Source organism: Pseudophryne corroboree, chromosome 1 (assembly GCF_028390025.1).
Source record: "Pseudophryne corroboree isolate aPseCor3 chromosome 1, aPseCor3.hap2, whole genome shotgun sequence".
NCBI lineage: Eukaryota > Metazoa > Chordata > Amphibia > Anura > Myobatrachidae > Pseudophryne > Pseudophryne corroboree.
The window spans coordinates 559,717,275-559,730,427 of NC_086444.1; the positions used below are offsets into that span (position 1 = coordinate 559,717,275).

Sequence of the window (13,153 nt, forward strand, 5' to 3'; positions counted from 1 at the left end):
TGATCTTGAAAAAGATGTACCGCTTGTAGAAGGCCGTTGTAAATGGCTCTCAATTCCAGAACGTTTATGTGAATGCAGGCTTCCTGACTTGACCATTTTCCTTGGAAGCTTTCCCCCTGTGTGACAGCTCCCCAGCCTCGGAGACTTGCATCCGTGGTTATTAGGACCCAGTCCTGAATCCTGAACCTGCGTCCCTCTAATAGGTGAGTACTGTGTAGCCACCACAGTAGCGAAATCCTGGCTTTGGGGGACTGGATTATTTTCTGGTGCATGTGTAGGTGGGATCCGGAACATGCACCAGGTCCCACTGGAATACTCTGGCATGAAATCGGCCAAACTGTATGGCCTCGTAGGTCGCTACCATTTTCCCCAACAACCGAATGCATTGATGGATCGACACGCTTGTTGGTTTCAATATTTGTTTGACCATTTTCTGGATTTCCAGAGCCTTTTCCACTGGAAGAAATACTCTCTGTACTTCTGTGTCCAGAATCATCCCTAAAAAAAAAGGACAATCTTGTCGTATGTTCCAACTGCGACTTTGGAAAATTCATGATTCAACCGTGTTGTTGGAGTATTGACAGGGAGAGTGCGATGTTCTGCACCAACTGTTCCCTGGATCTCGCTTTTATCAGGAGATCATCCAGATAAGGAATTATATTGACTCCTTTTTAACGAAGGAGGACCATCATCTCCGCCATCACCTTGGTGAATACCCTCTGTGCCGTGAAGAGTCCGAACGGCAACGTCTGGAACTGGTAATGGGAATCCTGTACTGCGAATCTCAGATAAGCTTGGTGAGGAGGATAAATTGGAACATGCAAGTAAGCATCTTTTATGTCTACTGACACCATGAAGTCCCCCTCTTCCAGACTGGAAATCACTCTCCTCAGGGATTCCATCTTGAACTTGAACCTTTTCAGGTAGAGATTCAGATTTTTCAGGTTTAAAATCGGTCTGACTGAGCCGTCCGGCTTCAGAACTACAAAGAGGCTTGAATAAAAAAACCTTCTCCTTACTGTGCCAAGGGTACCAGGACAATTACCTGATCCTGACATCATTTTTGAATTGCCGTTGTTACTGCCTCTCTTCCCGGAAGAGAAGCTGGCAAGGTCGATTTGAAAAATCGGCATGGGGGGACATCTTGAAGCTCTAGTTTGTACCCATGGGACACTATTTGTAAGACCCATTGGTCCAGGCCAGATTGAATCCAGATTTGGCTGAAAATTTCAGACGTGCTCCCACCCGAGCAGATTCCCGCAAGGGAGCCCCAGCGTTATCCTGCAGATTTGGCAGAAGCAGGGGTGGACTTCTGCTCCTGCGATCCGGGAGACGCTGCGGATTTCTTTCCTTTTCCCCTTCCCCTACCTGCAAAAAAGGGGGAACCTTTGGCCTTTTTGTATTTGTTGGGCCGAAAGGAGTGTATGTGAGAGTGATGTGTCTTTTTCGCCGATGTAGGAGCATAAGGCAAGAATGTCGACTTACCTGCGGTAGCCGCCGAGATTAACGCATCCAGTCCATCACCAAACAAGGCCTCATCTTTATACGGGAGAGCCTCCATATTTCTTTTGGAATCTGCATCAGCATACCCCTGGCGAATCCCTAACGCCCTCCGAGCCGATACTGCCATGGTAGCGGTTCTTGATCCCAAGAGACCAATATATTTCATGGTTTCTAGTACGTACGCAGCAGTGTCTTTGATATGACCTAACGTTAGGAGTATCTCGTCTCCATCTATTGTGTCAATGTCTAATGACAAATTTTCTGACCACTTTTCAATAGCACTACTCACCCACGCACAGACAATGGTAGGCCTGAGTAGTGTCCCATTGGCCACATCAATAGATCACCTCACTCACTTGCGGTCTGTTGGCTCCTCAAGTGAAGCCATTCCAGGCGCAGGGAGAAACACCTTTTCTCTTTTATGACAGGGCCCTGTCTAAAATGCGGGGGTGACTCCCACCTTTTGGAAAAAGGTAAGCTGCCTGAATTCCTTTTATGAATCTGAAATTTCTTTTCAGGTTTAATCAGACTCCCACCAAGAGACTGTTCAACTCCTGAGATGGAGGGAAAAATAAGAATTTACTCACCGGTAATTCTATTTCTCGTAGTCCGTAGTGGATGCTGGGGACTCCGTAAGGACCATGGGGAATAGACGGCTCCGCAGGAGACTGGGCACATCTAAAGAAAGATTTAGGACTATCTGGTGTGCACTGGCTCCTCCCCCTATGACCCTCCTCCAAGCCTCAGTTAGGACACTGTGCCCGGAAGAGCTGACACAATAAGGAAGGATTTTAAATCCCGGGTAAGACTCATACCAGCCACACCAATCACACCGTATAACTCGTGATAGGAACCCCGGTTAATAGTATGATAACAACGGAGCCTCTGAACAGATGGCTCGCAATAACAACCCGATTTGTATAACAATAACTATTTACAAGTATTGCAGACAATCCGCACTTGGGGTGGGCGCCCAGCATCCACTACGGACTACGAGAAATAGAATTACCGGTGAGTAAATTGTTATTTTGACGTCCTAGTGGATGCTGGGGACTCCGTAAGGACCATGGGGATTATACCAAAGCTCCCAAAAGGGCGGGAGAGTGCGGATGACTCTGCAACACCGAATGAGAGAACTCCAGGTCCTCCTCAGCCAGGGTATCAAATTTGTAGAATTTTGCAAACGTGTTTGCCCCTGAACAAGTAGCAGCTCGGCAAAGTTGTAAAGCCGAGACCCCTCGGGCAGCCGCCCAAGATGAGCCCACCTTCCTTGTGGAATGGGCTTTTACAGATTTAGGCTGCGGTAGTCCCACCGCAGAATGCGCCAGCTGAATAGTGCTACAAATCCAGCGCGCGATAGTCTGCTTAGAAGCAGGAGCACCCAGTTTGTTGGGTGCATACAGGATAAACAGCGAGTCAGTTTTCCTGACTCCAGCCGTCCTGGAAACATAAATTTTCAGGGCCCTGACTACGTCCAGCAACTTGGAATCCTCCAAATTCCTAGTAGCCGCAGGCACCACAATAGGCTGGTTCAAGTGAAACGCTGATACCACCTTCGGGAGAAACTGAGGACGAGTCCTCAACTCTGCCCTATCCATATGGAAAATCAGATAAGGGCTTTTATATGACAAAGCCGCCAATTCTGACACACGCCTGGCCGAAGCCAGGGCCAACAGCATGACCACTTTCCACGTGAGATATTTCAAATCCACAGTCTTAAGTGGTTCAAACCAATGTGATTTCAGGAACTCCAAAACCACATTGAGATCCCAAGGTGCCACTGGGGGCATAAAAGGAGGCTGAATATGCAGAACTCCTTTGACAAAAGTCTGAACTTCAGGCAGTGAAGCCAGTTCTTTCTGGAAGAAAATCGACAGGGCCGAAATCTGGACCTTAATGGACCCCAATTTGAGGCCCAACGTCACCCCTGCTTGCAGGAAATGCAGGAATCGACCCAGTTGAAATTCCTCCGTTGGGGCCTTCCTGGCCTCACACCAAGCAACATATTTCCGCCAAATGCGGTGATAATGTTTTGCGGTGACATCCTTCCTGGCTTTGATCAGGGTAGGGATGACTTCCTCCGGAATGCCCTTTTCCTTCAGGATCCGGTGTTCAACCGCCATGCCGTCAAACGTAGCCGCGGTAAGTCTTGGAACAGACAGGGCCCCTGCTGCAGCAGGTCTTGTCTGAGCGGCAGAGGCCAAGGGTCCTCTGAAAGCATCTCTTGAAGTTCCGGGTACCAAGCTCTTCTTGGCCAGTCCGGAACCACGAGTATAGTTTTCACTCCTCGCCTTCGTATTATTCTCAGTACCTTGAGAATGAGAGGCAGAGGAGGAAACACATAAACCGACCTGGCGCAATATCTTTTTAGCTTTTTGTTGAGGCGGGACGCCATCATGTCCACCTGTGGTCTTTCCCAACGGTTTACCAGCATTTGGAAGACTTCTGGATGAAGTCCCCATTCTCCCGGGTGGAGGTCGTGGCTTAGGGCATTGTAAATGGCCCTTAGCTCCAGAATATTTATGTGAAGCGAAATCTCCTGATTTGACCACAGTCCTTGGAAATTTCTTCCCTGTGTGACTGCACCCCAGCCCCGAAGGCTGGCATCCGTGGTCACCAGGACCCAGTCCTGTATTCCGAATCTGCGGCCCTCTAGTAGATGAGCCCTCTGCAGCCACCACAGCAGCGACACCCTGGTCCTTGCCGACAGGGTTATCCGCTGTTGCATCTGGAGATGGGACCCGGACCATTTGTCCAACAGGTCCCACTGGAAAGTCCTTGCGTGGAACCTTCCGAATGGAATTGCTTCGTACGAAGCTACCATTTTTCCCAGGACTCGTGTGCATTGATGTACCGACACCTGTCCGGGTTTTAGGAGGTCTCTGACTAGAGATGACAACTCCTCGGCTTTTTCCACTGGAAGTAACACTTTTTTCTGGTCTGTGTCCAGAATCATTCCCAGGAACAGAAGACGTGTCGTCGGGACCAGCTGTGACTTTGGAATATTGAGAATCCAGCCGTGCTGTTGTAGCACTTCCCGAGAAAGTGCTACCCCCACTACCAACTGTTCCTTGGACCTCGCCTTTATCAGGAGATCGTCCAAGTACGGGATAATTAAAACTCCCTTCTTGCGAAGGAGTATCATCATGTCTGCCATCACCTTGGTAAAGACCCTCGGTGCCGTGGATAACCCAAACAGCAGCGTCTGGAACGGATAGTGACAGTCCTGTACCACAAATCTGAGGTACTCCTGGTGAGGAGGGTAAATGGGGACATGCAGGTAGGCATCCTTGATGTCCAGAGAGACCATGTAATCCCCCTCGTCCAGGCTCGCAATAACCGCCCTGAGCGATTCCATCTTGAACTTGAACTTTCTGATATACGTGTTCAAGGATTTTAAATTTAAGATGGGTCTCACCGAACCGTCCGGTTTCGGTACCACAAACATTGTGGAATAGTAACCCTTTCCTTGCTGAAGGAGGGGTACCTTGACAATCACTTACCGTGAATACAGTTTTTGGATAGCCACCAACACTGCCTCCCTGGCAGAGGGAGTTGCTGGTAAGGCAGATTTTAGAAAACGGCGGGGGGGGGGGGGGGGACATCTCGAATTCCAGCCTGTACCCCTGAGATACTTGAAGGATCCAGGGATCCACCTGTGAGAGAGCCCACTGTGTGCTGAAATTTCTGAGACATGCCCCCACCGTACCCGGGTCCGCCTGTGAAGCCCCAGAGTCATGCTGTGGACTTACCGGGGAGGACTTTTGCTCTTGGGAACTGGCTGTATGCTGCAGCTTTTTCCCTCTACCTTTGCCTCTCGGCAGAAAGGATGCGCCTCGAGCCCTCTTGTGTTTATGGGGCCGAAAGGACTGTACTTGATAATACGGTGCTTTCTTTTGCTGTGGGGTAGCCTGTGGCAAAAATGTCGATTTCCCAGCCGTAGCTGTGGAAACGAGGTCTGAAAGACCATCCCCAAACAGTTCCACCCCCTTATTTGGCAAAACTTCCATGTGCCTTTTTGAATCGGCATCACCTGACCACTGCCGAGTCCATAACCCCCTTCTGGCGGCAATGGACATTGCGCTTATTTTTGATGCCAGCCGGCAAATATCCCTCTGTGCATCACGCATGTATAAGACAGCGTCTTTTATATGCTCTATTGTCAGCAAAATATTGTCCCTATCCAGGGTATCAATATTATCCGACAGGGAATCTGACCACGCAGCAGCAGCACTGCACATCCATGCTGATGCAATCGCTGGTCGCAATATAATGCCCGTGTGTGTATATATAGCTTTTAGGGTAGCCTCCTGCTTTCTATCAGCAGGATCCTTTAGGGCGGCCGTATCCTGAGACGGTAGTGCCACCTGTTTTGATAAACGTGTAAGCGCTTTATCTACCCTAGGGGATGTTTCCCAACGTGACCTATCCTCTGGCGGGAAAGGGTACGCTGCCAATAACCGTTTAGAAATTATCAATTTCTTATCGGGGGAAGTCCAGGCTTCCTCACACACCTCATTTAATTCCTCAGATGCAGGAAAAACTACTGGTAGTTTTTTCTCACCGAACATAATACCCTTTTTTGTGGTACCTGGGGTACTATCAGAAATGTGTAATACATTTTTCATTGCCTCAATCATGTAACGGGTGGACCTATTGGAGGGTACACTAGTCTCATCGTCGTCGACACTGGAGTCGGTATCCGTGTCGACATCTGTGTCTGCCATCTGAGGTAGCGGGCGTTTTAAAGCCCCTGATGACATTTGAGACGCTGGAACAGTCACAAGCTGAGTAGCCGGCTGTCCTATGTCGTCAAACCTTTTATGTAAGGAGCTGACACTGTCACGTAATTCCTTCCATAAATCCATCCACACAGGTGTCGACCCCTCAGGGGGTGACAACACATTTACAGGCATTTGCTCTGCCTCCACATCATTTTCCTCATCATACATGTCGACACAGCGGTACAGACACACAGCACACACACAGGGAATGCTCTGACAGAGGACAGGACCCCACAAAGCCCTTTGGGGAGACAGAGGGAGAGTATGCCAGCACACATCAGAGCGCTATATAACAGAGGGATATCACTATACAGAGTGTTTTCCCCTATAGCTGCTTGTATTATATATATACTGCGCCTAAATTTAGTGCCCCCCCTCTCTTTTTTACCCTTTCTGTAGTGCAGGACTGCAGGGGAGAGCCAGGGAGCGATCCTTCCAGCGGAGCTGTGAGGGAAAATGGCGCCAGTGTGCTGAGGGAGATGGCTTCGCCCCTTTTTCGGCGGGCTTTCTCCCGCTTTTTGTGTTATTCTGGCAGGGGTAATTTTCACCTATATAGCCTCTGGGGCTATATATGGTGTCAGTTTTGCCAGCCAAGGTGTTAATATTGCTGCTCAGGGCGCCCCCCCCCCCCCCAGCGCCCTGCACCCATCAGTGACCGAAGTGTGTGGTGTGCATGAGGAGCAATGGCGCACAGCTGCAGTGCTGTGCGCTACCTTGGAGAAGACAGAAGTCTTCAGCCGCCGATTTTCCGGACCTTCTTGCTTCTGGCTCTGTAAGGGGGGCGGCGGCGCGGCTCCGGGAACGGACGACGAGGTCGGGTCCTGTGTGTGATTCCTCTGGAGCTAATGGTGTCCAGTAGCCTAAGAAGCCCAAGCTACCACCTCTTAGGTAGGTTCGCTTCTTCTCCCCTTAGTCCCTCGCTGCAGTGAGCCTGTTGCCAGCAGGTATCACTGTAAAATAAAAAACCTAAACTATACTTTCTTTCTAGGAGCTCAGGAGAGCCCCTAGTGTGCATCCAGCTCGGCCGGGCACAGAAATCTAACTGAGGCTTGCAGGAGGGTCATAGGGGGAGGAGCCAGTGCACACCAGATAGTCCTAAATCTTTATTTAGATGTGCCCAGTCTCCTGCGGAGCCGTCTATTCCCCATGGTCCTTACGGAGTCCCCAGCATCCACTAGGACGTCAGAGAAATTACATTACTTCTTTACTAAAGTAAACCCTCTCCTTGTGGTAAAAGAGGGGGCTTCGTAACTTCTAACACCTCCTTTATAGCTAAAACATGTTTTGAATGCTTTTTGCTAACTTAGGACCTATTCCACTGGATTCACTAGTGTCGACACAGGAATCAGAGTCCGTGTCGGTATCCGTTTGTACTACTTGTTTGTATGTGACCCAGAGGGGTCCCTGTGGTTGAAAGGCAGAACTATTAAAAATCACATCTTCAAGAGATTATATTCAGTTTTCTGTATGAGATTTAGTCCAACCTCTTACTGATATGATTCACACTATCATGTAACCTTTCACCCAGTCAGGCTCTTGGTGTCATATTACACCTCTGTGTCCCTAACATGTCTCCACAGAGTTCCCTGCCACAGACATGTCACACATGTGCACAACCACACCACAGACACTCCTGGACTTATAGGGGACAGACCCACAGTAAAATCTGTCAGAGGGACACAGATAGGATTTGCCAGTTCACAACCCAGCGCCAGTAACACAATGTCTGTGAACACAAAATGCCCACTGACATGTAGCGCTTTTATAATGCTAATCACACAATTATATAGCACCAAATTCACTGTGGCCCCCCCTGTTTTGCACCCTGATACTTTTTCAATAGTGGAGGAGGACCAGCGTGGTCTCTGCAGCCTGAGGAGAGAAAATGGCGCTGAGCAGTGTGCTAGCTGGCTGACTGAGGAAGCTCCACTCTTCAATGGTGTGTTTCTCCTCAGCTTTTATGAGGTTATTTATTATACTGGCGGGGGTAGGACTGTGCCTCAGCAACTTATGCCCCTTATTTATGCCAGGTTTCATGCTGCCCAGGGCGCCCCCCCCCCCCCCCCACGCCCTGCAGTGCCTGTGTATGTGTGGGCAACATGGCGCGCTGCGCTTCCGCCAGCCGTGCGGTACCTTTAGCCGTCACTTTTTTGATTGAAGATCTGTCTTCTAACACTCGCCTGTCTTCTGACTTCTGGCTCTGTGAGGGGGTGATGGCGTGCTGTGGGTGTGAGCATCTAGGCACGGCTAGCATTCAGTTCCCTTCAGGAGCTAATGGTGTCCTGTCAGCCAGAAGCAGAGCCATGAAACTCTTTAGGAAGTTGGTTCCTACGTCTGCCCCCTCAGTCCCACGAAGCAGGGAGACTGTTGCCAGCAGTTCTCCCTGAAAATAAAAAACCTAACATAAGTCTTTTCAGAGAAACTCAGTAGAGCTCCTCTGGAGTGCATCCAGTCTGCCTGGGCACATTTCTAAAACTGAGGTCTGGAGGAGGGGCATAGAGGGAGGAGCCAGTTCACACCCTTGAAAAGTCTTAAAGTGCCCATGGCTCCTGCGGAACTGTCTATACCCCATGGTACTGAAGTGGACCCCAGCATCCTCTAGAACGTATGAGAAATTGCTCTTTATGCAGATGACATTCTCTTATTTATATCTCATTATTCCACTACTATGCCTCATGTTTTGGAAATAATTGATACTTTTGGGCGATTCTCTGGTTTGTCCATTAACTGGGACAAGTCTTGCATCCTTCCGCCTAGAGGCCACTGTCCTGCTTGCCCCCCGGGGACCTGCCGCTTTGCTGGTTGGACTCTCTTAAATACTTGGGTGTATGGATTACTAACCAGTCTTCACAATTTACTGACTTGAATATACGTCCACAATTGGACTATCTACGGTCTCGTATTAGGGTATGGGGTAAATTGCCACTCACTGTCACAGGTAGAATTAACTTAATTAAAATGGTTGTACTACCTAAAATGCTTTATGTCCTCCAGCATTCCCCTGTCTACCTCCCCCAGAAGTTATTTGCTACTATAGATGGTCTCTTATCCTCACTAGTTTGGTCCAACCGTAGGGCTCGGATTAAATTAGATACTCTAACTAGGCCCCGTGGCTCAGCTGGTCTTGCCCTTCCCAAATTTAGATTCTACTACCTGGCGGCTCAGTAAGTTCATCTAATTTCCTGGGTTACCAGCCCCTCTGGGGATACATTAATCTCCAGTGTACTATCAGTATATAGGACGAATCTGTCACCACTACAGCTTTTACTGAGTGACAATGTTACTCTCCTCACGATGCCGCTTGTTAAACAGGCTATTATGGTATGGAGGCAGGTACATTTTATTTTGCGGGGGGGAGGGATGGGACCCTGACACTCCACTGACCTACACCCGTGCCTTTCCTCATTTCGCTTACTTACAAATGGGGTCGGTGTGGGGGCGCTGGGGTATTTGTTTTCTTAATCACCTGTATTCCTCGGGTACACTTAAATCTTTTGGACAACTACAAGTGGAGTTTAACATAGCCACATCATATTATTATCGATATCTTCAGCTTCGTCACGCATGCGCATCTCAGTTCAGTGCTGCTCCACCTCTCCTTCAGACATTACCTGTTCACCTGCTTTTGACTAATATTGTAAAATCCGGGGCTGTTTCTACCCTTTGCGCTGCTCAGTGCCCATCATTCTGGTAGTCTCCCTCACCTTAAGTCCAAATGGGAAGTTGATTTGGGCCCTGTTACTTTAGACACATGGGAAGAGGCTTTGGGGGCCTCGCGTATAGCTACCACCTCGGCTCCCTTCCAACAAATACACTTATTTATACTCCATCGAGTCTATATTACCCCCATCCGGCTCGCTAACATAGCAGGACGGGGTGACTTTAGGTGCCTGAAGTAGTGTTCACTCTAGGAGTGAAAAGGGGCAGGGCGCCGGACCCCGGGGGCACATGTGCTTCGCCGCACACGCCCCCGAAACGGGGGCGCGGCCATGCAAATTAGGGGGCGTGGCCACGCATACGTCATTTTAGGGGACGGCGCGGCCCACAGACGCTACTATAGAGAGCGTCTGTGGCCGGTGACGTCACTGTTGGGGGCGTGCCCGCTTCCCCCAGCCCTCTCCCAATGCGTGAATGGATGCCGCGCGCATGCGCACGGCAACTATACACGCCGGGAGGGCAGGAAGCGGGCGGCTGTTCTAGCAGGGCGCCGCAAAAGGGGCAGCGCGGGTTTTGCCTGCTAAAAAACGGGCAGGGTGCGGCGCCCTGCTAAAACAGCCTAGAGTGAACACTACTGAAGTGTGCCTCCTCAGATGGTACCTTCTGGCATCTCTTGTGGTCTTGTCAGGTGGTACAAGCCTTCTGGCAAGCGGTGATACAGATAATAAATTCTACGGGGATCCCCTCTGATGTGTTTACCCCCCTTGTGTGTATCCTTGGAGTGTTAAATGAGGAGATACTGGATGTACTTTCTAGAAGATACATCTTTAATTTATGTGCTTTGGCCAAAGTATTGATAGCACGCTCTTGGATGGCGACTACAGGCCCTGATATTAATCAGTGGATCCCGCTTGTGAATTTCCGTTGTGTCCCATGAAAAATGTGTCTATATTTCTAGGAAGGCCCCGGAAATTTTTTATAAAGTGTGGGATAGGTGGTTATCTTCTCCACTTAATCAGTGTCTCTGTAACGCACTAACGTCTGGTCACCATTTCTGAAACTACTTTATGGGTTAATAATAAGAGATCACACCACTCTTGTATATTTTGATGCTGTTTGCAATTTTTCTTTATTGACTGTTTATACATACATAATTCGTATTTTACACTCTGTAACGTTATTGCATACGTTGTTTTTTTGTTTGTATGTTTTGAAAATCAATAAAAAACTTATTGAATAATAAAAAAAAAAGTACAGTTCCCCAGTATCCACTAGGATGTAAGAGAAAAGTGGTTTTAAACTCACTTGGTATTCGAGCCATCAAACAATGGCGGTGACCAAACAAGAAACTAGGATATTTGCCTACACAAAATGAGGGTGGGGGGGTGGGGGAAGGAATGCAGGTAAAGTCAACGTCTTATGCTCCGGTGTCCAGATGAGAGTTCAATTGGGTCATGCACTCATTCATCTGATTACTTGGTGTGGAGTCCCAGTTGGAAATCTGTATGTTTCTGGGATGTTGATTTCGCTCTGGTTAAAACTTGGGTGAGTCTGACCCAAAACTCTGCAATAGTTGCAGGGACCCTTTCTGCAGTTGCAACCCTTCCGGTAGGTACTGAGCCAAACGCCTAACTCCGGTAGCTGCAGTCCTCAGTAAGAGACTATAGGGTCTATTTACTAAGCCTTGGAGAGAGAGAGAGAGAGAGAGAGAGAGAAAGTGTAAGGAGATGAAGTACCAGTTAATCAGCTCCTAACTGCCATGTCACAGGATGGGTTTCAAAAAGGACAATTAGGAGCTGGTTGGCTGGTATTTTATCTCCACCCACTTTATCTCTGTCCAAAGCTTAGTAAATAGACCTCTGGGATGGATTAAGGCACAGTGCCATTTGGGGGGGTAGGGTGGTCCCGTCTGGGACTCAACTGTGTTCAACGTTAGTAGTGATGGGTACACCGCCGCCTACTTCACCATTTGCACAGTGGTTGTCAGTGGAAAAGACCTGGATGTTTGTATGGGGGTGTCCGGCTGTCCTTGAGGCATTCTTACTAAGGACTGTGGATCCCACAGTAAGGCTTTTTTTAATGTTACGCTAGTATTATTTGTTGTTTGTATACTTATGCTACATTATAATATGAATTGTTTTTAGAATACACATTTAACAGACAAAAATCCTAGTTTCTCGTTTGGTCACCACCATTGTATGATGGATTAAGCCAAAAGGTGACAAGTCACATCTGCTCCAAAACCAAGTGAGTTTAAAATAACCTTTTTTTCCCTCTTTCTTAGTCAACACACACAGACAAACAAACGATAGGTGAGCAGTACGTTTTATTTCTCCTTTAACGTTTCCATATTGTGGGGAGGGTGATCCGACTAATATGGCTGCTCCCCAGCGCATCATAGTGATTCCCTGCTGATCGCAACCTATAACTTTTGACATTTTAACTATACAGACATCATAAGTGTTGACATTATGATGTCAACATGATGAATGCCATCCTAATGACTAAATCCCGCTTTGTACACCTTAATAAATAGCCCTATCACAACACTGTTTATATTCAGCACATAGCTGTTGACCCTGAAGACTAGTTACGTTACACTTACCAGTGAGTGTGTACTCTGTTCCCTTTATTTGATCAACCATTTCCCAGCATCTCTCATCTTTAAGTCTTGGAAGTCCGTCGTAGTTTGTTTTCCTATGTTCCAGTACATAATGGTCGATTTTGTTATCATCCTCTGGCATTCGCCAAGCCACTGTCACACAATTGTCAGCCACTATACAATCCGCTGGATCAATCTCTGGTGCTTTGGGAACTAAAGGAATAAAGAAAGAAATAAATTGGGATGTTACCACTATGTAAAATGTTCTAATGCAGTGGTTTCCAAACTTTTTTTTAAGTCACGGCGCCCTAGTGTATCAGAATATTATTCCATGGCACCCCTTGGCCAAAAGTTTCTAATTGATAAATTTATAAAGAATTATAAATTAATTAAATTGTGTTTATATGTCATCCTTAGGGTCAGTTATGTGGTGAGGGACAGGATTCACTTCTGTTTGTCCACATATTTTATAATTGGCAGCCACCAGCACTGGTTCTGGCTATCACATGGACCATAAATAACTTAAATTGGTCCTGGAACACCAATCCAAGGCACCCCTGCAAGTGTCCTGAAGCACCCCAGAGTGCCACGGCACACAGTTTGAGAA

General features: G+C 48.0%; 1 protein-coding gene across 3 annotated transcripts in view; it reads right to left on the reverse strand.

Moving 5' to 3' along the window:
* Nucleotides 1-13,153, reverse strand: part of FSD1L (fibronectin type III and SPRY domain containing 1 like) — a 240,097-nt gene that overhangs the window by 121,283 nt on the left and 105,661 nt on the right. For all 3 annotated transcript variants that reach the window (XM_063914148.1, XM_063914147.1, XM_063914146.1), the window contains exon 7: nucleotides 12,550-12,759. In XM_063914148.1, coding sequence (XP_063770218.1) covers nucleotides 12,550-12,759 — 210 coding nt within the window. The remainder of the gene's footprint in view (nucleotides 1-12,549; nucleotides 12,760-13,153) is intronic.